General features: G+C 40.5%; 1 protein-coding gene across 1 annotated transcript in view; it reads left to right on the forward strand.

Moving 5' to 3' along the window:
* The first annotated feature begins 845 nt into the window (after positions 1 to 845).
* UNC5D (unc-5 netrin receptor D) overlaps positions 846 to 24415 on the forward strand; it is a 258784-nt gene continuing 235214 nt past the window's right edge. Inside the window, exons 1-3 of the mRNA XM_068531991.1 lie at positions 846 to 993; positions 4241 to 4459; positions 16270 to 16413. Of these exons, the coding sequence (XP_068388092.1) occupies positions 846 to 993; positions 4241 to 4459; positions 16270 to 16413 (511 nt within the window). The remainder of the gene's footprint in view (positions 994 to 4240; positions 4460 to 16269; positions 16414 to 24415) is intronic.

Here is a 24415-nt window from a genome sequence, read left to right on the forward strand (position 1 = left end):
TAGCCCTCTGTCTTTTCATCTTGTCTTTCTGTGAATGCGGTTTTTGTTCCACAGGCTGCAGGATTGTAGTTCTTCTTACTTCTGCTGTCTGCTCTCTGGTGGATGAGGCTGTCTAAGAGGCTTGTGCAAGTTTCCTGATGGGAGGGACTGGTGGTGGGTAGAGCTGGCTGTTGCTCTGGTGGGCAGAGCTCAGTAAAACTTTAATGTGCTTGTCTGCTGATGGGTGGGGCTGGGTTCCCTCCCTGTTGGTTGTTTGGCCTGAGGTGACCCAGCACTACCAGCCTACCCAGGGTCTTTGGTGGGGCTAATGGTGGACTCTGGGAGGGCTCATGCCAAGGAGTACTTCCCAGAACTTCTGCTGCCAGTGTCCTTGTCCCCACAGTGAGCCACAGCCACCCCCTCCCACCCCCCCTACCGCAGGAGACCATCCAACACTAGCAGGTAGGTCTGGTTCAGTCTCCTATGGGGTCACTGCTCCTTCCCCTGGGTCATGATGTGCACGCTACTTTGTGTGTGCCCTCCAAGAGTGGAGTGTCTGTTTCCCACAGTCCTGTCAAACTCTTGCAATCAAATCCCACTAGGCTTCAAAGTCTGATTCTCTAGGAATTCCTCCCCCCGTCGCCAGACCCCCAGGTTGGGAAGCCTGACGTGGGGCTCAGAACCTTCACTCCAGTGGGTGGACTTCTGTGGTATAAGTGTTCTCCAGTTTGTGAGTCACCCACCCAGCAGTTATGGGATTTGATTTTATTGTGATTGTGCCCCTCCTACCGTCTCACTGTGGCTTCTCCTTTGTCTTTGGATGTGGGGTATCTTTTTTGGTGAGTTCCAGTGTCTTCCTGTCGATGATGGTTCAGCAGTTAGTTGTGATTCCGGTGCTCTCGCATGAGGGAGTGAGAGCACGTCCTTCTCCTCCTCCATCTCGAACCAATCAATCTGGTTGTCAGCAACTTCTACACCCCAGCTTGGAACTTCTGTTGGCAACTTCCCAGCCTGGTGGGTTAAGAAGGGGCTGCTTTCCTGGGGTAGCAGCCTTCTTGTTGCAAGGGAGGCATGTGAAGGGCAGGGCACTGCTATACCAGCAATTCAAGTCTGAGCCTGGTGAGGATCCTGGAGAGGGGGAGGGGGGAGAGGGATCAGTATAAGGCAAACACCACTCCTAACACTTCACTATACATACAAAGGAAACAACAAAAAAAAGGAAAATATGTAACTTTTCTATTTTCACTTACTGTATTTCATTTCTTAGGATGCAAGTAAATGGTAATACATATAGAAATGTATACCCACAGTGTCTCACCTTTCCACTCTTACCCTCATAAATTGATTTTTTTTGTTATTTTTTGCTTTCCTGGACCCTGGCCTGTTTCCTATACATATATTATATCAACGTGGCTTCAGTAATAGTTAAGATAGAGTGTTACATTCTGCCTCTTTTTTTCCTCCTCTGAACATTGATTGGTTCTTTTGTAAATTGTTTTTCCTTTTTTTAAAATTGAAGTATAGTTAATTTACAATGGTGTGTTAGTTTCAAGTGTGTAGCAAAGTTATACATATATATTTTTTGTTTTGTTTTGTTTTGCTCTGTACCTAGATTTCTTTCCATTATAGGCTATTACAAGTTATTGAGTATAGTTCTCTGTGCTATACTGTAGGTCCTTGTTGCTTACCTATTTTATATACAGTAGTGTATATATGTTAATCCCAAACTCCTAATTTATCTCCCCTCACCCCATATTCCCTTTGGTAACCATAACTTTGTTTCCTATGTCTGTGAGTCTATTTCTGTGTTGTAAGATTGATTGATTCTTAATGGAGGTCCTTGAGATAGCCAGGACACTTACAGCCAGTTTTCCCATTCCACTCTCCTGCTCTCTGTTTTAGATGAAGACTGAACTTGTTATTTTATCTAATGGGTATTTACTAAAATAGCAGGAAGGTAACCTAATTGCTTTCAGATCTCTCTGTTTTGTGACTCAGATGGTTAAAACTCGATTTATCTTATCATCCAATACCTTTGTATGTCATTTTACTTAAGCTGGTTAAATGTGGTCTCACTATTTACTTACAAATTGGTTTTTTGTGACTGCCACCCCATGTCAGTAGTTACTTCTGACATTTATGCATTGTTACTAATTAAGCAAAAACACCTCATTCAGCATTTAGCACTTACACCCGTGTTCACTCAGGCTACCACCATGGGGCTCTGCATATATTCTTTATCAGGTGACCCTTTTCTGCAACAGTGAATTACTTTGGACAGAACTCAAGCCCCTGATGGGAGTGTGAGCTGTTTGATGCCCACATAAAATCTTCTAATACCTTTGTCATTTCCTCTAATGCATGGATTTATAGAAGCCTGAGGGGACTTGGTATTTATTGAAGATGGAAATTGCTGTGAGCAGTCAGTAACAAAATGAGTTAATATGTGATATATTTTATGAAGTCCATTGTAAATATAATTTAAAACATTAAAAAAAAATACCTCTCAGATTCTATCCTGAAACCCTTCTTATTCCATGTGATATGTACACATTTTATTTTCTGAGGGAGTTTATCTAACTTTTATAACTTAAACTGTTTGCTCTCTTATTATTTGGAATATTTGCTTTATGATGCTTTTTTGGACCTTCTGTGAGTTAGCTTTTCTATTAGCGTGACTTAACTTTTCTATTACAAATGCACTTGAAAGCTTATAAATCTCAAACTCTTTAATATGTGAGGCGTTCCCCCCCCCTTAAGTTGATACATTTAATGAAAAAAAAAAGTTTGGAGAATCAAACTATTGTGTTTAATTCATTTCAGTGGCATGACATAGTGCTTATGTATTACAGTTGGCAAGCAGTCTTTTTCATAACTCAGTGTCTTTTATTTTCTTCCTTACACAAACATATAATTATAGGCAGTCATTCATCCTGTGTCCTAGTCCCCCCTCTTTTACATTTACTAATTCTCTCTACAGGTTCTTAAAACAGGACATTCCCCCTAATATTGTGAATTATGTTTATCCTTGACAGTGCTTACTCATTTAGGTTATTGACTTGAGTGGGAATAATAAGAGGCTCTGTTTGTTCAGAATTGCACTGATGGCACCCAGAAAGCCGGGTTAGGACACAGAATGCACCTGGTCTCCAGGCTCTCTCCTGTTGAACTAGATTGTTGTTCCAGTAGTTTCATTTGGTCCCTTTCTCCAGCTTAGCCCTAAAGACTGATTTGCTTTGAATGGGAGTAATCCTCTTTGGGGCATAGTTGATCTGGTTATTGAAATCTTTGCTTGCTTTGTTCTTTCTCTGGAATGGCCATGGGAAGGCACAAGATAGGGTTTCTCTTGGCTATGCTCCTCATTGCTCAGCAGTTGCATCTTTCTTCCCTTGACTCTGTGCTAGTTTCCTGGGACTTAAGTCCTTGCTAAATGGAGTGAAGAGACAATGAAGCAAAGTCTTGGCTTATGCTTTTTCCTTTTCATATTGTTTCTCTCCACTCATCAGTTCCCTATACTTGGGGAGACACATCTGTTTCTTCCCTTTGAACAGATGTAACTATAGATATTAAACTAAAAACTTACAGCTTGTAGTGATTTGTTTTAGTTCTTAGCCTTAAAAGTGAGGTAGCTTTTGGGGTCAGGAGTGCTGGGCGTAAAGAATGATGGTCAAAGACAAGCAGAAGAAATGTGTATTCCTTTTAGAAGGTTTAGTAAATTTCGGGAAGAAACGCTATCCAAGGTAGAATACCAGACAATCTCCACAGTTTCATAGGTAAAGAAAGTGGACAGTTTGGAATCTTTTGGACATGTCTTATGATCGACCATCCTCCACCAACGTCACCATTATTTACACTCATTTATGGGAAAACCAAATCTATTCCCTCCATTATTTCAAAGTTTTGAGGCAGCTTGGGCCCCTCATTGAACACTTCACCAGACTGAATCTTAAGATTTAGCCTGTCACCCCACAGATGTTTATCTCAGGTCTTTCAGCAAAGGCAGATTCAAAATTGTAGTTTGAGGGGGTCTCCTATTCATTGTTTTCACTCGTCCAGTAATACTGAATGTGTGTCTGTCTAAAGGTACCATATCATGCTGATTCAATCTCTAGAAGATAATTCATCTGCACAGGCCTTACAAGCATGCTGTGTTAGGATGCAAAGTTTTCCAGCACAGATTATTAAAGCAGGTTGTTCTTTTTGGCCTGATGTATGTGCTGCCATTGTAGACTGTGTTCTAATATCTTCTTCAATTTCACAGGAACTGACAATGGCGAAGTCCTCCCTGAATCCATCCCATCAGCTCCTGGGACACTGCCTCATTTCATAGAGGAGCCGGGCGATGCTTATATCATCAAGAGCAACCCCATTGCACTGAGGTGCAAAGCAAGGCCAGCCATGCAGATATTCTTCAAATGCAATGGCGAGTGGGTCCATCAAAATGAGCATGTCTCTGAGGAGAGTCTGGACGAGAGTTCAGGTAAGAACGGGAAGCAATCAGAACCACCTATGGTAGCTTCTCAGATTCTCACATGGTTATATGACTGCTTAAGCCACCCCCATTACCTCATTTGAATGAGGTCATAGTAACATCATCTTTGGAATATCACGTACAGTCATATCTTTAAATGACTCCACAGCTCCCTTGCCTAGTGTACTCCAATATGGTAGAGTTTTTTATTTTCCTGCTCTATATAACTTTAAGACCTAATTTTGTATGGAAGTTAATATTCTCACTGTAAATAAAACCAGCATTCACTGTTTTCATTTTTCTGAATTCTAAATACTTTTTCAAGACATAAATCTTTCACCAAACACCTTTTTTAAGCAGCATAAATTCAGTTTCTCTAATCTTTCCTCCTGGATATTATTTTTGTGTGCTTCATTCTCCACAGTTGGTGGTTTCTGTGTCCTCTTTAAGTTCTTTTGATTACTGTGTAATGATAGAGCCCAAATTAGAAGACCAAATTTGGATAGGATCTCCAGTATAAAAGAATTTCAGGACCATCTTTATTGGCTTGGCTAATTTGGCTGATGAGGAGTTATGATGAGAATAGTGATCATACTAGCTAATGTTTGTTGAGCACTTACTATATACCAGGCCTTATCTAAGCATTTGATAGACATTATTTTACTGTTTTTTCAATAGCTCTCTGGGGTAAATAATGCTGTCACTGCCTTCTTATAGATAAGGAAACTGAGGCTCAAAGAAATTAAGTAAACTATGGGCTTGTGCTGGATCTGAAAGTAAGATCATTTGACTCAACTTTAAAATTTTATAACTTTTATATTTTAACATATAACAGAAAGAGTATATGCTTTTGTACTTTGTCTCCTCAGACTAACTGAAAATTTAGCCTCATCCTAAGTCCAATCTGGTGTCACCCTAGATTATTGATTTTATTAGTTCTGAACTTATTCACTAGATGTCAGATTTTGAATAAGTCAAAAAGCCTGAGTATAATTAAGAAGTTTCAAGATGGCTTAATTTATTAACTGTATACCAATGCTGTTTAATACACTAGGCTAGGCCTTCCAGAGTATTCTAAGAAGGGTAGGAGGCAAACACTGATCTCTAGACCTTCATAGCAACTAATAGGTGTAAGACCAATACACCTGTAAGTGCAGTACAAATGAAGTTATGATAAATGTCTGAAGAGAGGTAGATGGCGCTAGGGAGGATTTTACAAAAAATCATGTCCAACTAGGACTCTTAGGAAAGGTGTGGAAGCTATAGTATTTGAAAGGGACATTGATGAATATGTAATTCAATTAGGCATAATTGATGCTAAACCCTATGGGGGAGTGAAGAGTCTCAGTGGCCAACATTAGCGATTGAAAGGTCAACATTAGCGATTGAAAGGTCAACATTAGCAAATGAAAGAAAGCTGAGTGTATGTTGCACTCAGCTTGGTTTGGTTGAAATATGAAATAGATGTAGGAGACAGCAGCTGATAGCTGGAAAACAGCTCAATCAGTGGCATAAAAGACCTCAAATATCAGAGCAAGGAGTCTTTTAATTAATTTTATGGCTATTTTGCTAATGGTGGGGATTGATTATATCGACACATGGGAATGCAGTGGCTTTGAAGCTATGCTTCAGAAGGTGAATCTAGCAGAAGCCTTTGGAATGGTAAGGAGAAGTAGGAATGGGGAAGTTAGGAGACTGGGATAATTCAGTTGAGAAAGTAAGGTCTGCTTCTCGAGCAATGGCCACAGAAATAAGAACTAGATATCTGATGTGAGAAACTTCAACAAATCAGACTTAATAGCTGAATGAATAAATGAGTGAATGGAGAAATAAAAACTAATCTTTTAACAGAAGCAAAAGGGTAATGCAGTTAATATTAGTAATCACATTAGCAAGGAGAAAAGTCTAAGATCATTGTTTGGGGCTGTGTGTTTTATCCTCAGACATTGCTGCCCTAGATTTTGCCCAGTAATGAACTTAAAATAGCAGAACCCCTTAGGGTAAACTGCTCCAAATAAAAGATAGGAAGAACATTGAAAAATGATCAACTATTTTTTTATACCACTGCTAGAAAATCCTATATCCGTTCTCATTTAAAGACCTCTTGATAAGTATTGCAGGCCAATTTAACACTCTACCCTCTTGTAATTTCACAACATTCTCTTTTGTTATTGCTTCTCCCTTTTAATTCCCTTAGCATTGCTGGGCAACTCCATGTCTTGCAGATAGCAGCGTTGATTACATTCTCTGCCTCCATGTAAAAGACTCCCCTCTTTGCTTCCTGTAAAAAAAATAAAATAAAATAAGACCAATAAAAGTCACAAATTTCAAAGGAACTGGGAAGAACAAAAAAAATCATAAACGACAAAATCTGAAGAGATTATACACCGATTTAAAAAATAAGCTGTTGAGAAAGAATTTTAACAGCTACCTTTTGGAAAAGAATTTAATAAGCACAACCGTTTCTTCCAAGTCATTTTGACTGAATCAATAGGAAAGAAATGTCTCTCCCTAAAACCGTTTTTCTTCTGTTTGGTTAATGAAAATCACTGTCTACCACACACTGCAATTATGTTTCCTAAACTCTGTAGTAATAGTGGAAAAGTGGAAACTGGAGCAAGATGAGTGGAGATATTAGACCCAAAACTAATGCATAAGTGTAATTAAGGTTGGAAACGAAATGGCCTCAGGTATTGAAAAAGAGATGCATTACTTCCCCTGGGTTCTTCAGCGTGGCGCTGGAGCACAGGGATTGACTACCTTTACAGCCTTAATGGCTTTTGATGGAGTCTGAAAAATAATTCCTGCCCTTCCAGTGGGGAGTGAATGATACCGAGAGGCCAAGGATAATGGGACCACGTTTGACCAGAGGTAGAGAATGTTCCATGCTCTTTTAAGAAGTTGAAAGTAACTGCTTCAATATCTTTGGCCAACATGGTCTCTATTTCTAAAATCCTAGGGAGCTTTGATTCTTTTTACTTACAGGTTTTCTTTCTTCACAGAACTAATGGGAAATACATAGGACCTGGGAGTGTTGGGAGTCGACACAGAATCTTTTGTATTTCCAAATTGGAACAATAAGTCCTTTCAGTTGTTAAAGGCTGCAAACTGCCTTTGGTCTTTCTGGCAATTTGGCCCCGTCATCTAACAGTTCAAATAAGAAGAAAAAGGATTGTATGTTTTCATGCAATTTAGCTTGGAAAACCCAGAGCTAGAGTTCTTTCCTGCAGAAAGCACAATTTATTTGACGTGAGTTACTGTGTTTGCACAGACATGGCTATACCTCTTAGTAATGTACACTTTTAGTTCTCTGCACAAGCCGAGCGATCCTCTTTCATTTGTTCTGCCTCATTTCATTTGGAAATATGGGAAGTCTTCTTCCTTGTATTTTTCCTCTGTTAACATCTGGAGTTGAGAGGCAATCCCAATTCAGGAATCATGCCCCTGAGAAAGGGGTGAATTGTTCAGTAATGCACAAACGCGTGCACGCATGCACACACACACACACACACAGAAAAACAGCAACAACCAGCAAAACCCATCCTTGACAATCAGGATAATGTAGCCTGTGGGAAGCTTGAGTTATCAATAAGCTAAACCACTTCTTTACTGTTCAGTAAAAATGGAGTTCCCTTAACAAGGCTCCAAGGCTCCATGGTTTTTATTCTACCTTGGAGATACCGAAGTCTAATGAGTGAAATAATGCTTATTTCAATGTGTTATGGGAAAAGTCTCGACTCCAGTAAACTAATTTTTCTTCTTAAATAATATCATTTCAGGGATTTCATTATGTGTGATTTCCTTAAACAACTGGAGTCACTCTCTGGGAAGAAAAGTTTAATGGATTGTGTTGAGAAAAGGGAGAAGGGTAGAATAAAAAATGTATTAAATCTTTAAAGTTTGTATCTAAGAACTTTGCTGGTGATGGGGATGTGAATATAGTATCCTCCAGAAAACCATTAATTTGAAGTTACCTTCAAAGATTCACAAATCACCAAGGTGCATTTGGGAAGCATATATTTGAGACCGCAGAACACAGCAGTAATCCGTCTCTGAAGTGTTCCATTGACAGTTTGTGGGTTTAAAACCCACAACTATAGAAACATTCTCCGACCCCACCCCAGATTTCATCCTGTTCATCACTTTGCTGCTCAGAGAGGACTGACATATTCTAAAAAGGTTTTCAGGAAAATATTATGAATTCCTTCCAAAAACTTGTGACAGAGCATGAAGACCTTGTGTCTAATTTAAGCCTTTCCTACAAAAAGGTAGAGACCGTTTACTATCATTTCATTCATAGCAGAGATAGAAGGCAGCTAACCATTTTATGCAATTTAGTAACTTCCTGATATTGGCCAGAGATTTGTTCTAAACCCTAAACTCTTGAAGAGTGTCTTTGGACTTTTTTATAGTCTTTTTTGTTCATACAACATTCTAAATGTTTTTTTTTTTTTTTCTAATTTGAAGTGGGAATTATAAGGATATTAAAAAAAAGATGGTCTGGTGGTTAAGAGCATGGATATTAGTGCAAGATGATACCTCCATTTTTGAGATCTGGCTCTCCATTTACAGACGTGTTAAGGTAGATACTTTCCTTAGCATCCTTTCGCCTCGGTTTTCCCATGTATGAAATGGCAGTTACAAGTACATCCACCCCAGGGAACTATAGCAGGGGTCGTAGAACCTAATATACATGACATACCTTGGTCAGGGTCTGGTGTATAGCAAGTTACGCTATCAAGGTTAGCCTTCAAAATGATAAATATAAAACTGCAATTTTTTTTTAAATGGGGTAAGTGGCTGGTGATTATGCTTCCAAAAACAAAGAGAAAATTATGAACTTTTACAGTTCCAAAAAGATAAAGGGGCTAGTACTATTAACAGGTAAATCATTGTCTTTTGTAGAATGACATTTTATTTGCCTGTGGTTCACTCCCTCAGTTTACATTTCATCTTTGTTATTCTCAGAGCCCCTGGTGTCACCATGGGAGAAAGAATTGGTAGGATGTATGCCCTGATCTCAGGGGATGATCTACTAACAGGAAGTAGTTTTAGTGACTGCAGGAGTGGAAAGCCATTGATTGGGGCAGCAAGGTTGGAAATCATGAGTGTGGTTCCCACAAGTTGTGAGTATGAGGTCTGAGTGAGTCATTCAGGGGATGCTGTCTTCTAACTAACCCTCCCCTCTCCACTTCTGCCTTTTGAGTTGCCCTGCTCTCTGTTATCAGACGACACTACCGAGTTAATTTGCTTTCCTCTGCCAGACATCTCTGTGCTGATTAATTTTAATCTCCGGTGAGGACGAAACTGGAGAGCTTGGGTGTGCTCTTAGTTTCTGTACTTAAGACTGAACTTGCAGTGCTTCTGAGGAATATGTGGAGCGGTTATTATCCAGGGGAAACTAAAGAGTATTCATTAGGCATTGTGCACTTTCAAAGGAGGACTATTTTTTTTTATCAAAATACATTTTAATCTTGTTGCTAGGATGAAGTGGCAAAAGACGTTTAGCCCTAATTAAGCATCTGCCGGTAAAATGAAATATGGTTCTGCCTTTTAATTATCTACATTTAATTTGCTACTTTCAGTAGCATGTTGGCTTGAAGACATCTAAGCTCCCCCAAGAAATGGAGGCACAGTTCCCTGAAAAGGTTTCTTGTATCTCAAAGTTTTTAAAACTCCAAATATGGATCAGATTCATGTGTCTTTACCAGAGCCTCGCCCTAGACACTGAGCTAAATATTGGGGGTGGGGACGGAGCCTTCGAGTCATAGGTAGGATGGCAGCCATTCCCAGAAGCTTTTGGTGAGGCTTTGGAGAGGTTAGAAGCCCCTCTTGTGTGATCTTGTAGCAGTCTGTGCTCTGTCATAGCAACTGTCACATCACATTGGGACAGGTTGAAGTGTCTCCTCATCTAGCCTGCAAGCTCCTTGAGGACAGGAATCTTGATCATTGACTTTGTCACAGTATCTTCAACACCTGGCAAAATGGCAAGCACATATGAGGCACTCAATACAACTTTTCGAAAATAATATACGTTGTAAACTGTATGACATCTTTGATCTATTTCCTATGATATGGAAGCTGCAGCAAAATAATAATTATAATCATAAGAATAATAATAGCATGGTTTTAAGATGAAATAAGATAATGTATGTGATGACATTAATAAAAGTAAAGGGCCATACAAATGGTATAATAATTAATCAGTAATGATAATATGTTGCTCAAAATATGGGGGAACTTATTGTTCAAGCCTATTTTCTAGGCTCTAAACCTGGGCCAGTAAGAGACAAATGAAAAACATCTTATGTAAGTGGTGAACTCACTTCTTCCAGCTGAGTGGACTGTTTTCCGTCTTCTTAGGAAACAGTGGAGTAAGGTGGGGCTATCTCAGAGCCAAATCCAGGCATCAGAGGTACTGACATACCTAAGGAGATGACGGTCTATTAGAGAAGGTTCTTGAATAGGAGATGGTTGCTTTTCATGGGCTGTTTGATTTTTTTTTCTCTCTCCCCAAATTGAGCAAGGCCCCATGCTACTCAGTGAAGTTGTATTAGAATAGTTCTTTGGGGCTTTGTCTGTGGAAGCTAATTACATAGACTCATTCTCTGGGTTAATCCCCAGTCATGAAACATCACAGTGCAAAAAAAAAAAAAAAAAACCAGGCACGGAGTAGGTATAACACTGGGCTAAAATGGTCCAGGGAGACAGGCGCAGCGATGAGGGTGAGAAAACAATTCACCAAAGCCTAGTCTGCTAGCCTCTTACTGCTTTGGTGTGGTTTGGGAATACGGCAGGAGGAAGAGGGATACTCATCTTTTTTCTTGAATCGAGTTATTTACTTTAGTAAGCCGAGTATCCTACTACAGAGAACTTCCAAAGATTGGACATCAAGTTGTGATGAGTGTGCATCTGAGAACTGGTTGGCAGCAATAACCACGGCAGGGTGCTCCTGATGAACTTCGTAGAAGTGTGATAATAAGCAGTAGCTCAAAGGCAGGGCGACAGCTGTTAGTGGGCACTCTTCTGCAGTTGGCATGGTGCCGAATATTAAGTTCTCTTCCGGAACTCTTTTCTTTTCTACAGAATAAGTTGGGACTAGGACTAGAGCCCTTTTATTAGAAGTTGACCAGAAATAAATAATTTTCATCCTCTTTCTCTCTCCATTTCTTTCCTCCTTCCTTCCGTATTTCTCTTCTTTGAACAGTGAAACATATACCTTCAATTAGTTTGAAAATTCCCTTTTATTCTCCCAACAGGATTAGACCTGCTAAGAGTAACTGGTGTTTCCTATCTGATAAATAAGGGGATTATAGCAATAAGTGCTGTCAGCATTTTTTCTCATTTAAACAAATAAAGCTGACAAATGATGAAGTTCTGTGCCGCTCTGTTATGTTTAGTACATGCAGAGCAATTACTCATCCGTTGCCAACATTCGTCTCTCTACAACTCAACCATCCACAGCGTAGAAAGCTTATTAGCATTTCGGTTCCATAGTCATATTTTTATCTTCTGTGGGACTCTCCCCCATAACAAAGGCTGATAGTTATAATCGCACAATAATTTAAAGGGTTGGACTTTTCCGTGCCTATTAGTTACACAAGTTATCAGGTACAATGCTAGTCTTATTTATGAGATGCCATCTTCTATTTGCCTGGGATTTTTTTTCCCCTGCAGCATTTCCTATGAATAAGTTAGCTGCCATCTCTTGAGATGGAGAAATAGATGGTTATCTCTGTAACACTGTTGGATGAACTTCAGTGCAGGGGGGTGGGTGGAGGTGTCCTGAAATAGAGCCGTTTTAAATGGATGTTTCTCAGGTGTGGTTTCTCGTGTGTGTGTGTGTGTGTGTGTGTGTGTATATACACACACACATACATTTTTACATGTATATATATATATTTATGCATATATATAATACATCACTGGAGAGAGCAATAGTGAAGATTTGCAAGAGAATATACTATTTAAGATTTTTATTTTAATCAATAGTTATTTGTTACAGTGGAGAAAAGTATAATAGAGACAAAATATTTATGATTTCCCAAAGGTTTTCCTAGAGGGGATGGTTTGACGAGGCTAAAGACCTCACGTTAGAAGAAAAAGGCCTAATCCAGAGAGACACTATACTTTTTTGGGGGTGGGGGGTGGGGATGGCGGTGGCGGGTGGGTAGTGAAGTCACTTGTGGCCTTTTAAAGAAACCTGATACGCTGATGCTACCTGAAGCAAAATACACTGTGTTTGGATAATACTTGGTTGATATTCATTCTGCTTCTCCAAACCCATGGGGAACCTCTGTGAGGGACTTGAGACTGAGCCATCGTAATGCTGAAATCGTGACTTCAACATTTTCCTTTCAGCTGTGTTTAGTCTGAATGAGAGGTTGCCAGACTTCCTGACATGAATGGGGTGAGATCAATTTTGACCTTCGTGGTGGGGGTCTGTGGCCTACTGTTATGCTTTCCAAAACAATTGTGTGGTTGTCCATGTGTAATAACCGTGTTTTCAAGTGTTTGTATTTGATGCTCTGACATCTTAGGGTCTTGCTGACCCTGGAGGGACTGCCCTGCCCAGGGCTGATTAATTCCTAGAGATAGCAAACAGCTGGCCCAAGAGCATGCCTTTCATATGCAAACCAACCGATCCAGAGCTTTATCCCCAACCACTTCTTTCATCAAGCTCTTATACTGCTGACCCATATCCCCCTGCCCTAACCCAGTACCAGACAAGTAGGGACAGCTTTTCTGTCCCGGAGCCCACTGAAACGATGCAAACTTGCCAACTCTAAATCTTTTTTCCCTGCCTCTCTGATTCCTTCCTGTGGAAACCACAATAAAGGCTCTTGCCCACATTCCCCCCTGCCCCCTCTGCCTCCTGACCCTGGTGCTTCCCCCTGTGGCCCTGGGTGCCTTTGCCTCTTGTTTCTAGGGATCTGTGAGTGTAAACTTATTCTTTCATGATGCGCATTTCTGTTTGAGTGTCTTACCTTAGCTCATTAAAAGAGGCCCCAGGTACCCTAAAAACACCGTGATGCCTAGATTAAATCATAGCACATATTAAGGTTTGGATGGGGAACTCTCTGCTTTATAAATATGATGATCTTGAACCATTTTGAGATGGTGTTTATCTTCATTTGCAGCCTAGAGAAAGCTGATGGGTTTAGATATTACAGGATGGAGAAAGTAAAAAAAATAATATATATATACACACACACATATATATACACATATATACACACATGTATAAGTTGTGTGTGTATGTGTATATATATATATATAAATTCCACATTAGCTTGAACACATTTCTGACCTTCTAAGCTTATCATGCTTCTTCAGTGAGAACTGATTGCCACATGATTGGCATATTTTGCTTCATAGGTCTCCCCATCACATGACAGGGGAGCTCAGACATATCAAAGTTACTCCACCTGGAACCTGAATGTGCTGATTTAGGGTTTTCTCTCCTCTCTTGCACTATTCAAAGTAGATCATCCACCATTTGTCTCAAATCAAAGCTGTGAAATATAAACCAAGTCCTCTTGTCTACAGCCTAGTTCCTTATTTTTGTTTATGCAGCCTAACTTTAAAATGTCCAATATGGGTGTCACGCTCCAGGCTGCTTTCTGTCCTCACAAACTTTTTTGTAATCTTACTTCCTTTTCCCTTTCCCTTCACCTGCCAGCTCTCCCTTCTCCTGGTCCTCTCATTCCCTCTTTTATTTAAGTGCAAATTTAAAAAAGCAGCCACAACAATAACAATAAAAACCCCTCTAAGGCTTCTTTCCTATTCGACGCAGGAGATGACTTTCAGGACTCTTACGTCTCTGACAGGTAAAAGGCATGCTTCTGCATTCTGCAGAAACAGAAGAAATGTGAATTATCAACTGTCATCAAGATGATTTTCTATATGCGGTACCTCCTACAAATTTAGGAAGTCTAACTCAGATTGTGTACACGGTGATTGATGTGGCCATAAAACTCTCATCACACACTATAAATAACGTGTTATTGATTGGGTAGAGGGGAATGTTTCCCCAGCCTGACTAATCCACCTCCGTTCTTGTTCTTTAAATCCTACCAGCACCCGGGATATAATCACATTCCACCTCCTCCACCAAGAGTCCCTGGCTCCTTATGACTTATACTGATGGTTCTGTCCCCTGAATTCCTTTTGAACGTAAAGGAAAAATCATAGTTATGCACCTAATTTCTCCTTAAATGTTCCATGCATTAGTCTTATTTCCGTAATTATGTATAAGTACCTAAAGTACCAGAACAGAGTCGAATTTTTATGAGGGACCTGTGCAAAGTGCTGGTTTGGGTGTAAAACAGATCTAGCTTCAAACCCTGGATCTTGCATTTACAGGCTGTGTGATTATTGACAAATGACTCTCTAAGTCAGTTCTCTTTTCTGCAAAGTGGGGATACAGTAGCCTCTGCTACGTCAGGGCACTGCGGAAATGTAAAGAGGGAATAGGCTAAAGGCTTATCATGATGCTGGGCACTTAGTGGAGTTCAGTAAGCATCGCCTCCTTCTCCCATGCTGCCTGTCTCAGGGCAGGGCACAGCCTCGGCAGGTGCCCATTAGCTGGAGAGAGCGTGCTGATTATAAAGGCTGCTCCCCTGTTTGTGGTGATTTAACTGATCCTGGTGAGGAGGGCGTCCTTTCCTCCTTGGCACTTTATGTGAGGTGGCTATCCTTCCCAAAGAAAGAAAGGCTGATAGTCCATGGCTGGAGGTTTGGAAGAAACTCAAACTCCTCAGTAAGAAACACCAGGCAAATTTTTTAACTATTAGATGGGAATGCAAAGATGTAGTAATTAAACGAAGACCTTGACCTTGTCATTTTTTATCTCACTTCCCAGATGTAGCCTTAACCCCTCTTTCTGTGAAAGCCTCTCTTTTCTTCACCTCCTCATTCTCTTGCTCCAGAGACCTTCCTGGGTTTTCAAGGCTTCAAGACCAACTTAGTTCAGCTTGTCTGCATCCCATTTGTTGTCTGGAGTTTTTGGTTTTTCCTTGGATTCCCAGCCGTTCACCCGTCCCATGCATGTTTGCTGTCCTCTCGTTATTCTAAGCTACGCGTCTAGAGTGACCCTCTCCTGCTGCCATACCCAGGGGTGGGAGCACTTCAAAGCACTTGGAACTATGTCCCTGGGGTTGGTTTGTTGAGGACTGTTTAGCCTCTAGAATCCCAGAAATTAATTTGGTGCTACTTTCTTCATGGTAGATTTTACACCAAGAAAGGCAAAGAGGGGGGAAGTAGTGGGGAGAGATAAATTGGGAGATAGGGATTGACATATACACGCTACTATATATAAATAGATAACTAATGAGGACCTACTGTAGAGCACAGGCAACTCTTCTCTGTACTCTATAATGACCTATATGGGAAACGAATTTTAAAAAGAGTGGATGTATGTATATGTATACCTGGTTCACTTTGCTGTACAGCAGCAACTAACACAACATTGTAAATCAGCTATACTCCAATAAAAATATAAGAAAAAACAAACAAAGAACAAAAAATATTTATAAGAGCTAAAAAAGAAGACAGAAAAAGCATGGTGTCAAGGTACTGTGAAAACGATTCTATTGTATGGGAACCACATTGGCTGATGATACTTTATACACTTGTTCTTTCCAGCCTACTCAGCCGTTGGAATTTAATTAGCAGTAATATATTATTGTCAAAGTAATTAAAACTTCACCTTGATTAAAACCAGAATGGTTTCATTAACAGGAAGAGGTTGGGCTGGCCTTAACTTTCCGTTTGAGAAATACACCAGCCTCAGTGGATTGGTTCTATCTCCTCTGCAGGCTTGAAGGTCCGGGAGGTGTTTATCAACGTCACCAGGCAGCAAGTAGAAGACTTCCACGGGCCCGAGGACTATTGGTGCCAGTGCGTCGCGTGGAGCCACTTGGGGACCTCCAAGAGCAGGAAGGCCTCCGTGCGCATAGCCTGTGAGTATATTCTGGGTGACCTTCTTGTCCTGTAGGAGCACAGACTAGCCTTGCATAGAGCCGAAGAGCACTTGGACAGGCCAGGTGCTTCTGCAGAACAGGGATGAGAGGCTAGCAAGACACCAGCAGAACTGTCTCCACCTCTACTCAATTCACTCTTTTAAAATTGTATTTTAAACGTTTGATAATTTCCCCTAGAAAAGACAATCAGCAAATCAGTTGGGCTAAGAGATTCTGCCTAGGTTGCCAGAATGCAGGTGCCTCCACAATACCAGGAAAAATGGTTTCCGAAAAAGAAAAAAAAAAAACCCACGCAAATGGATTCTGCTGTTCATCATGAATGACACAGTTCAAGGGGCGTTGATGAGAAAAGTTGAGCAATGACTGTTTACTGTACTTTGCCAGCAAATCTGTGAAAATAAGACATTAAAGATTAAGGGAGTTCTATAGCCTCCTGTTAAACCTCCTTCCTCTGAATCTTAAAACATGGAAATGGGCTTTAAAACTGCATTTTTTTGACCCAAGTAGGAATGAAAAAAAAAAAAAAAGATGCTTGAGGAAAAAAAAAAAAAGAAAGAAGATTGCCTTTCAGGAGAGTCTAAGATTTCTTTTTTTTTTTTTTTTTTCTCACACACACACACACTGTATTTTATTTTTACAAGAGATAAATAGACTGACACCAAGCATTGTACATGGATGACCACAACAAAAGCAACAATGATTGCAATTACCATAAGATTTCTTTATCATGTTTCAGCATCAGTGTTTTTATCATGGCAAACATGTTTAGAAATAGACCAACTTCCTTTCTCCTCCTTAAATGTATCTTACCCGCCCCCATGGGTCCGCATAAACTCTCCTTTGTGAGCCCAGGAGTGTTACCCCTCCCCCAACAAAGAGATGGAGGGCAGAGATGGTTATTGTTTTCTTTTTTTTTTTTTAATGCTGCTTTTGAGAGTGCCGTGAAGAATACGGGACAAGGGGGATTTATTTAAGGACTCAAGGAATCCTTTGTAGCAGATGTTGATGGTTTAGGGATTAAGAGTAGGAGTGAATTGCTCTTCGCAGAGACGTTTATGTTTCTCGGGAAATGAAATCTCCTTGTCAGCATATGCGTTTCACCTTCCTTATCCTGGTGATCTGGGAGGCTCTTTCCTGGCTGTTGACTGGGTCCTAGGAGACCAAGGAGGACCTTGCAAGCTGTGCTCTTGATGTAAGAGCCATGGGAAATATTTTTCCTATTGTTATTTAGTTAATTTTAGCCCACAGATACTTTCTGACAGGTCAGTTGAGAAAGGGAATGTGTTTGATTTTATTCTTCCTTAACAAGTCCAGCTTTGTGCTCCTGGCATGGCCTGGCCTAGGCTAGCCGAGGTATTGTATTGTAACATCTTATGGAAAAACCTCAGCAAACTTTTTGGCCAACCCAGTATTTGATCCTGGTCAGGGTGAGGCAGTTTATCCTCTGGATCCTGAAGAAAGGAGAGGCAAAACCGCGTAGGGAATTTCAACACAAGTTCCCTTGATTTCCTTCTTCTCAGTGTCACTTTCCCCTTCCTCTTTTTCCTCTACTTCTTTGAGCCCCACGTGACCTATTCTATGAATTCCTATAAATAGCATCTCATTAATCTGTCCGTCTCCAATCTCTGTCATCTCCATACTTGCTCACTTCATTCCTGACTGTCACGTGCCTGCTAGAAACGTCCAGAGGTTTTCCCCCTGCTTATAAAGTTTGGCAAAGAATGACTCAGACCCATTTTGTTAATTTCCCATAGGCTCTGATCGTGTACACTCTACTTCATCCTTCTAAACACTTGAATGTTCTGTGTTTCACCCTCACTTCTCTGCCATGCGCCTTTGCTCCTAGAGTTTCCAGTTGGATAAATGTGTACCCTGGGGGCTGAGAACCCAGATACTGAAGTCCTGTTGGTTTCCAGTTCCTAAATCCACTACTTAGTGTTGTAATGGTGGACAATCGATTCATCTGTGTCTTCATATTATGATAAAAGAGTGCTGACTTCATAGTTATTGGAAGAGTCAGAAGTATTGATAACTATAAAGTGTTTAAAGCCACACCTAACACGGTGTTAACTCTTATCAATCATTAGCTATTATTTTATGACATACTTGATCCTCTATAGCCCAAGCAACATTCACCAGTAAGTGTGTTAATACTTAAACTAATTGAACTGAATTACGTTTCGAGTGCCTTAGTGATTTTTCTGTGGCTCATGGCTATATAGACTCTAAAAGTCCATTCTAGGCCAGCCCTAGGTATCCAACTCTCCCAAGTATGATAGGATCACAGAATGTTTTTAAAAAACATGGAAAACACTTTTCTATCACTTCCTACTTTTTTAGAGTCAGCTGATACTTTTGTGGTACTAATCTTGCAAATCTCTTCAGGGATTAAAAAAATCATTTTGTCATTCTTATGTATGATATGCACATCTGAATAAAGATGTGATTTTTAAATTAAAAAAAAAAAGAATATCCTTAAAGCCTGTATTATGCAGTTAGCTTAATATAATCTCTAATATTTACAATATATTTTTAATCTCTTTCTATGTAGCAAGTGACAGATTCTTTATTTAAAATTATTTATGCAAGTCAAGACATAATTTGTCATTAAATATTGCATTTGACTTGGGGACCAGTATACATTAAAACGTACACTGAAATTTAACTATGTTTATTGGCATCGAAAGTGGAGAGGAAAAACTGCCTTTAGGACCTTGCTTGGAATTCTTTTGATTTGCTTGCAGGAGGGAAAAAAAAACACCACTTCTTATTTTTGTATAACTTTCATGTTTTCTTGAAATAAGAGATTTTTCGCTGCTATTTGCAAGCACTTCCCAGCAAATAACACATTGCACATGAGGATAGCTTTTATTCCCAATAAATGAAAAGCCAAATTGGACATAATTGTCACGATATTTCTGCTTTTTAAGATTGGTTTTTGAAGTGCTAAAGACATCTTCATGTGCTAAATAAGGATTTTGATATATGAATGTAGCTTACGAATCTGACAGTTGTCGTGAGGGGACTTTGCAAAATTAGTATCATTTTTATATGATTCATTAAATTACTGTAGTTCAACATCAGAGCTCCTTATGCTTACTGCATTTAACCAGTGATCCATTAAGAATTTAACAATTTCAGAACTGCAGTGGGCAAAACCTTCATGGCATCTGGGCCATCAGCTGAGGGATGTCTTGTCATGATCATGTTAGCTCATCTCTATAAAAACACCAGGAAGCTCGCTGGCATGGTATCGCTCAGAGATCATTCGATTTTAAAGGGAAACAGTATAGAAACAGTTATTTTATTTATGTCACTCATATTTTTATTGAAATGGACCCACCTGGAGTATCAGTTAACTATGCAGATTCCTGGCTTCTACCCCAGACCTGAGGAAGGACCAGGGAAGCTGTGTTTGTATGAAGTTATCCAGGTGAGTCTATGATCAGGTATCTTTGGGACAGCTTGGCCAGGAACAGTGTTTCTCAAATTTTAACACGTATGCAAATCAGCTGGGTTCCAATTGAAATGTAGATGATGCAGTTAAAATGATTTGGTGTGTCCAGTCCAAGATCCGAGGTTCTGTCGTGTCTAAGCGTTCCCGGCTGACGCGGATGCTGCCAGTTGTGGGCCCTACTTTGAGTAGCAAGACCCTTAGAACAACTTTAGGAGGCACTATTTGGGAAATACGGATTTAACTCATAGCTCCAATGTCATCATTAATAGCTGAGAAAGTGATACTCAGAAAGGGTAGGTGGCTTGACCAGAGGTCCCCCAGCAGACATGGAACCAGATCTTATATTCATCCATTCACCCTCCCTGGGTGCTCTTGCTACCAAGCCGTGTTGATTGCTTTCTATTAAATGGGAGTTTGAGAACCATCATAGAAAGATAAGTTCATGTGCCTTTGAGCGTCTCCTTGAGGAAAGCAGTGATGGCTTTCCTATTCTGTTTCTGAAGAAATTGAGTTCCTCCACGTGGTCAAGTTATTATATATATATACACATATACATACACACATGTATAATACATATGTATAATATATATACTTTATATATATGTTATTATATATTATATATATATATAATATATATTTTTATATATAAATCATGACTCATTGCTGCCTTAGTGGCCACAAAAAAATCAGTACAGATTTTGTTGTGGTAGCCAAAGTGCCTGTCATCTTAAACCATTTTCTTTTCCTTAATAATTCCACCCTGTCTTGGAGAGATGCTGGCTGCCCATCCAATCGCCTGGGGCTGGAAATAGCTGAGGCTCCGTTTCAAAGTGATTTTCTGGAGGTAAAATAAATAAATAAAGCAACCCACATTCACCCCCCAACAAGTTGGCAGAAGTCCATGTGCAGGGAGCGGCTCCCACAGGCCTCCTCTCGTTTGTCTGATTCAGTCATGCTGGAGGAAGTCGGGCTGCTCTGGCATCTGTTATTTCTGCCGCTGGACAGTTGTCAAAAGGAGGAATATTCAGTTATTCGTAGTTGTTTATTCTCATGGGTGAACATTTGGCTGCTTAGCTGTTGCCGTTTTTCCCTCTTCTTCATCTGTGTACAAAATGTTTGGCCTCTATCATCACCCCTTGGTCGGGCAAACTCTTTTTTTTTAATAAATTTATTTATTTATTTATTCATTTATTTATGGCTGTGTTAGGTCTTCGTTGCTGTGCATGGGCTTCTCATTGTCGTGGCTTCCCTTGTTGTGGAGCACGGGCTCTAGGCGCACGGGCTTCAGTAGTTGTGGCACGAGGGCTCAGTAGTTGTGGCTCGCGGGCTCTCGAGCGCAGACTCAGTAGTTGTTGCGCACGGGCTTAGTTGCTCCGCGGCATGTGGGATCTTCCTGGACCAGGGCTCGAACACGTGTCCCCTGCGTTGGCAGGCGGATTCTTAACCACTGCGCCACCAGGGAAGTCCCCGGCAAACTCTTCTTAACACCTGAGCCTTTTCTTCAATACGGGAGTTGGGGTTGGGGGGATGAGGGAAACCTTGGACTGTTATAGTCACATAGCAAGTTGGCCACTTGGGATAAAACGCAGCAGGAACCCATTGTTCTGCTGATTTTTTAAGAAAAGGAATCTATAAAACATGATGCATCCTGAATATAATTTAAGTAGATGGCTTATTTGAGACACTCCTAAAATATCATACAGTCGTGCCAAGAATGAGTGAAGAACTTAGAGAATCTCATTTAAAAGCTATGAAACTCCCTACCTAATTACAGGCCCATAGCGAAAACAGTATTATTTTCATTTGCTTTGGTGGGGGAGGGCAGTATCTTTTTTGAGAACTTAGAGGAGATATCCACCTAGACCTCAGTTATGGATCTTGGCTTCATGGCTTTGATAAATAGTTTCACCTGTTAAAAACTGTCCATAGCCCCCTGTTGATGGCAAAATTAAATATAAAAACAAACATCGGCACGTCTGTCTGGTGTTCAGTCAGCCTTAACCTCCGTTTTCTGTCTTATTACCCATTATATCCGTACAAGCGTGCTGGGCTCAAGCTGAGTTAGGACAGCTTAGGTTCTGGGACATGGACTTTTCTTCTTCCTTGATGTGCTCATATACTTTCTTCTTCCTGGAGTGTATTCCCAGCCCCATCTTGCACTCCTGCCTTTCCCCACCTAATTCCTACATCCAAGGTCTGTTGTGGATACCGTGTCCTTTATGAAACCTAGTTTAGCAAATCCCTTAATACTAATTGACCTCAGCAGCCTGACGTACCAACTGAGCCCTTAGAGAAAGGTCCGCTCCAGCATCTCCAGCTTCCAAATTGATAAAACCTAAATATCCACCTTTGAGCTCTCCTAGCATTTCTTTAGCGCTTCTCCCATGGTACTTATTATCATTTTCCCAGAATCATGGTTATCTTGAAGTTATTTGTGGATTGATTTTCCCTTGTTAGATGGTAACCTGCTTTAAGATTCCGTTGCATTACTCTCATTGTCTCGACCTCTGAGCCTAGTAGGAAGCCTTATCTATCACCTTTGTATTATAGATGTTTGTTTGGTTTGAAGGCAACCCTATCAGTGCTGGATATGGTTCTGTGAAAGGGCATTTGTGAGCTGTGTGTCATGATGGTGCCATGGGACTAACATGGCAACTGGCTTTTTAGCCAATCCGTAGCTCACAAGGATGCTGTTATTACAAGGACCGTCTTTGTCCTCCCTGGCTTGTGTGGTACTCCTAATGTTTACTGCAATGAAGAAGAGGTCTAAAGGGAATCGGGAATAGGTGAGTCATCACAGCCCTGCCAAGTGCAGCATGTGGCCCTGAAAGCCCCCAAGGCTTCCAGGTTTATCTGCACTTTTCCCTTCCTTCCTTTTCAGAACATGGAATTTGTTCAGAGGTTATGGAAAATATGTTATGACCAATTCTCAGCACCTGGTAGCAATTGCACAAAAGTTTAAAATCCTTCTTCCTCTTCTCTTGGAAGAATGTGGCCAGAGTGAAGAGAAAATAAAATACTGTCTACTTGGCCAAAGGTTGATCTTTCTTCCCTTTGGACTGAAATTAACTTCTGTGAATATTACTGAGAGATCTGAGAGTCCAGGCCTCCTGATGGAATTGCACACTACACAGGAGCATCTAGCCAAGGAAGGGGATTGGTGTTGAAATGCAGCCCGCATTCCATTAGGCAGGAATGCCCCCCAGAACATGGCTACAACCACATGAGAGGTAGGGGCTGGTTTTTCTTGCTGCTGTTTTATAGCCAAGACCTGTGTTCTCACAGGCGTCCAGTTTACACAAAGGTGCCACATAGGTTGGTGGCAGCAGAACTGGGTACAAAATTTGTGGTACTGAGTGCAAAATGAAAGCCATAATTCGAAGACACATGAACCCCAGTGTTTATTGCAGCACTATTTACAATAGCCAGGTCATGGAAACAACCTAAATGTCCATCGACAGACGAATGGATAAAGAAGATGTAGTACATATATAAAATGGAATATTACTCAGCCATAAAAAGGAATGAAATTGGGTCATTTGTAGAGATGTGGGTGGACCTAGAGTCTGTCATACAGAGTGAAGTAAGTCAGAAAGAGAAAAACAGATACTGTATATTAACACGTAGATATGTGGAATCTAGAAAAATAGTACAGATGAACCTATTTCCAGGGCAGGAAGAGAGATTCAGATGTAGAGAACGGACGTGTGGACATAGGAGGGGAAGGGGCGGGTGGGATGAATTGGGAGATTAGGTTTGGTATAAATACACTAGTATGTGTAAAATAGATAGCTAGTGGGAACCTGTGGGATAGCACAGGGAGCTCAGCTCTGTGCTCTGTGATGACCTAGATGGGTGGGGTGTGGGGGGATAGGAGGGAGGTCCAAGAGGGAGGGGATATATGTATGCATATAGCTGATTCACTTCGTTGTACAGCAGAAACTAATGCAACACCGTAAAGCAATTATACTCCAATAGAAAAAAAAAAAAAGAAAAGAAAATGTGGGTCCCCTTGTTCAAAAATTAAGCATTTCAAGACATCAGTATTAGACCATTAAATCAAGCATGGGGCCCCGTGTGACCATACTGGTCCCACACCCATGAAGGTGGCCATAATGGCAGTAATGGTGATGATTTAAGAAATCACTTTATATGTGTAGTGCTATTATAAAAAGGAAATAATCGGCCTAGAAAGGCTAGAGACATATTCAAATTGATTCCACACGGAATTAGAGACAAGATCATTCTGTTTTTCCTCCAAAGCCAGAGGCAGTATCACGGGAGCTAAGTTTTAAGATGGCATATTTGGGGTCAAGCTGGCAACTAGAAATGCCCATTATGGAACATTATTTCTATGGCCACATTCTCCTGCAATCTGTACAGAGGCAAGCGAGGGATGTATGTCTGGTGGTGGTGATACTGAAGAAGGAATTACTGCATTGGGTGAGTAGGTGACTAATAGGGTTTTCTTTAAAAAGTTATTTGGACATAATTCAGACTTGCAAAAAAGTTGCAATATAGTAC

This window comes from Eschrichtius robustus, chromosome 21 (assembly GCF_028021215.1).
Source record: "Eschrichtius robustus isolate mEscRob2 chromosome 21, mEscRob2.pri, whole genome shotgun sequence".
In the NCBI taxonomy this organism is placed as follows: domain Eukaryota; kingdom Metazoa; phylum Chordata; class Mammalia; order Artiodactyla; family Eschrichtiidae; genus Eschrichtius; species Eschrichtius robustus.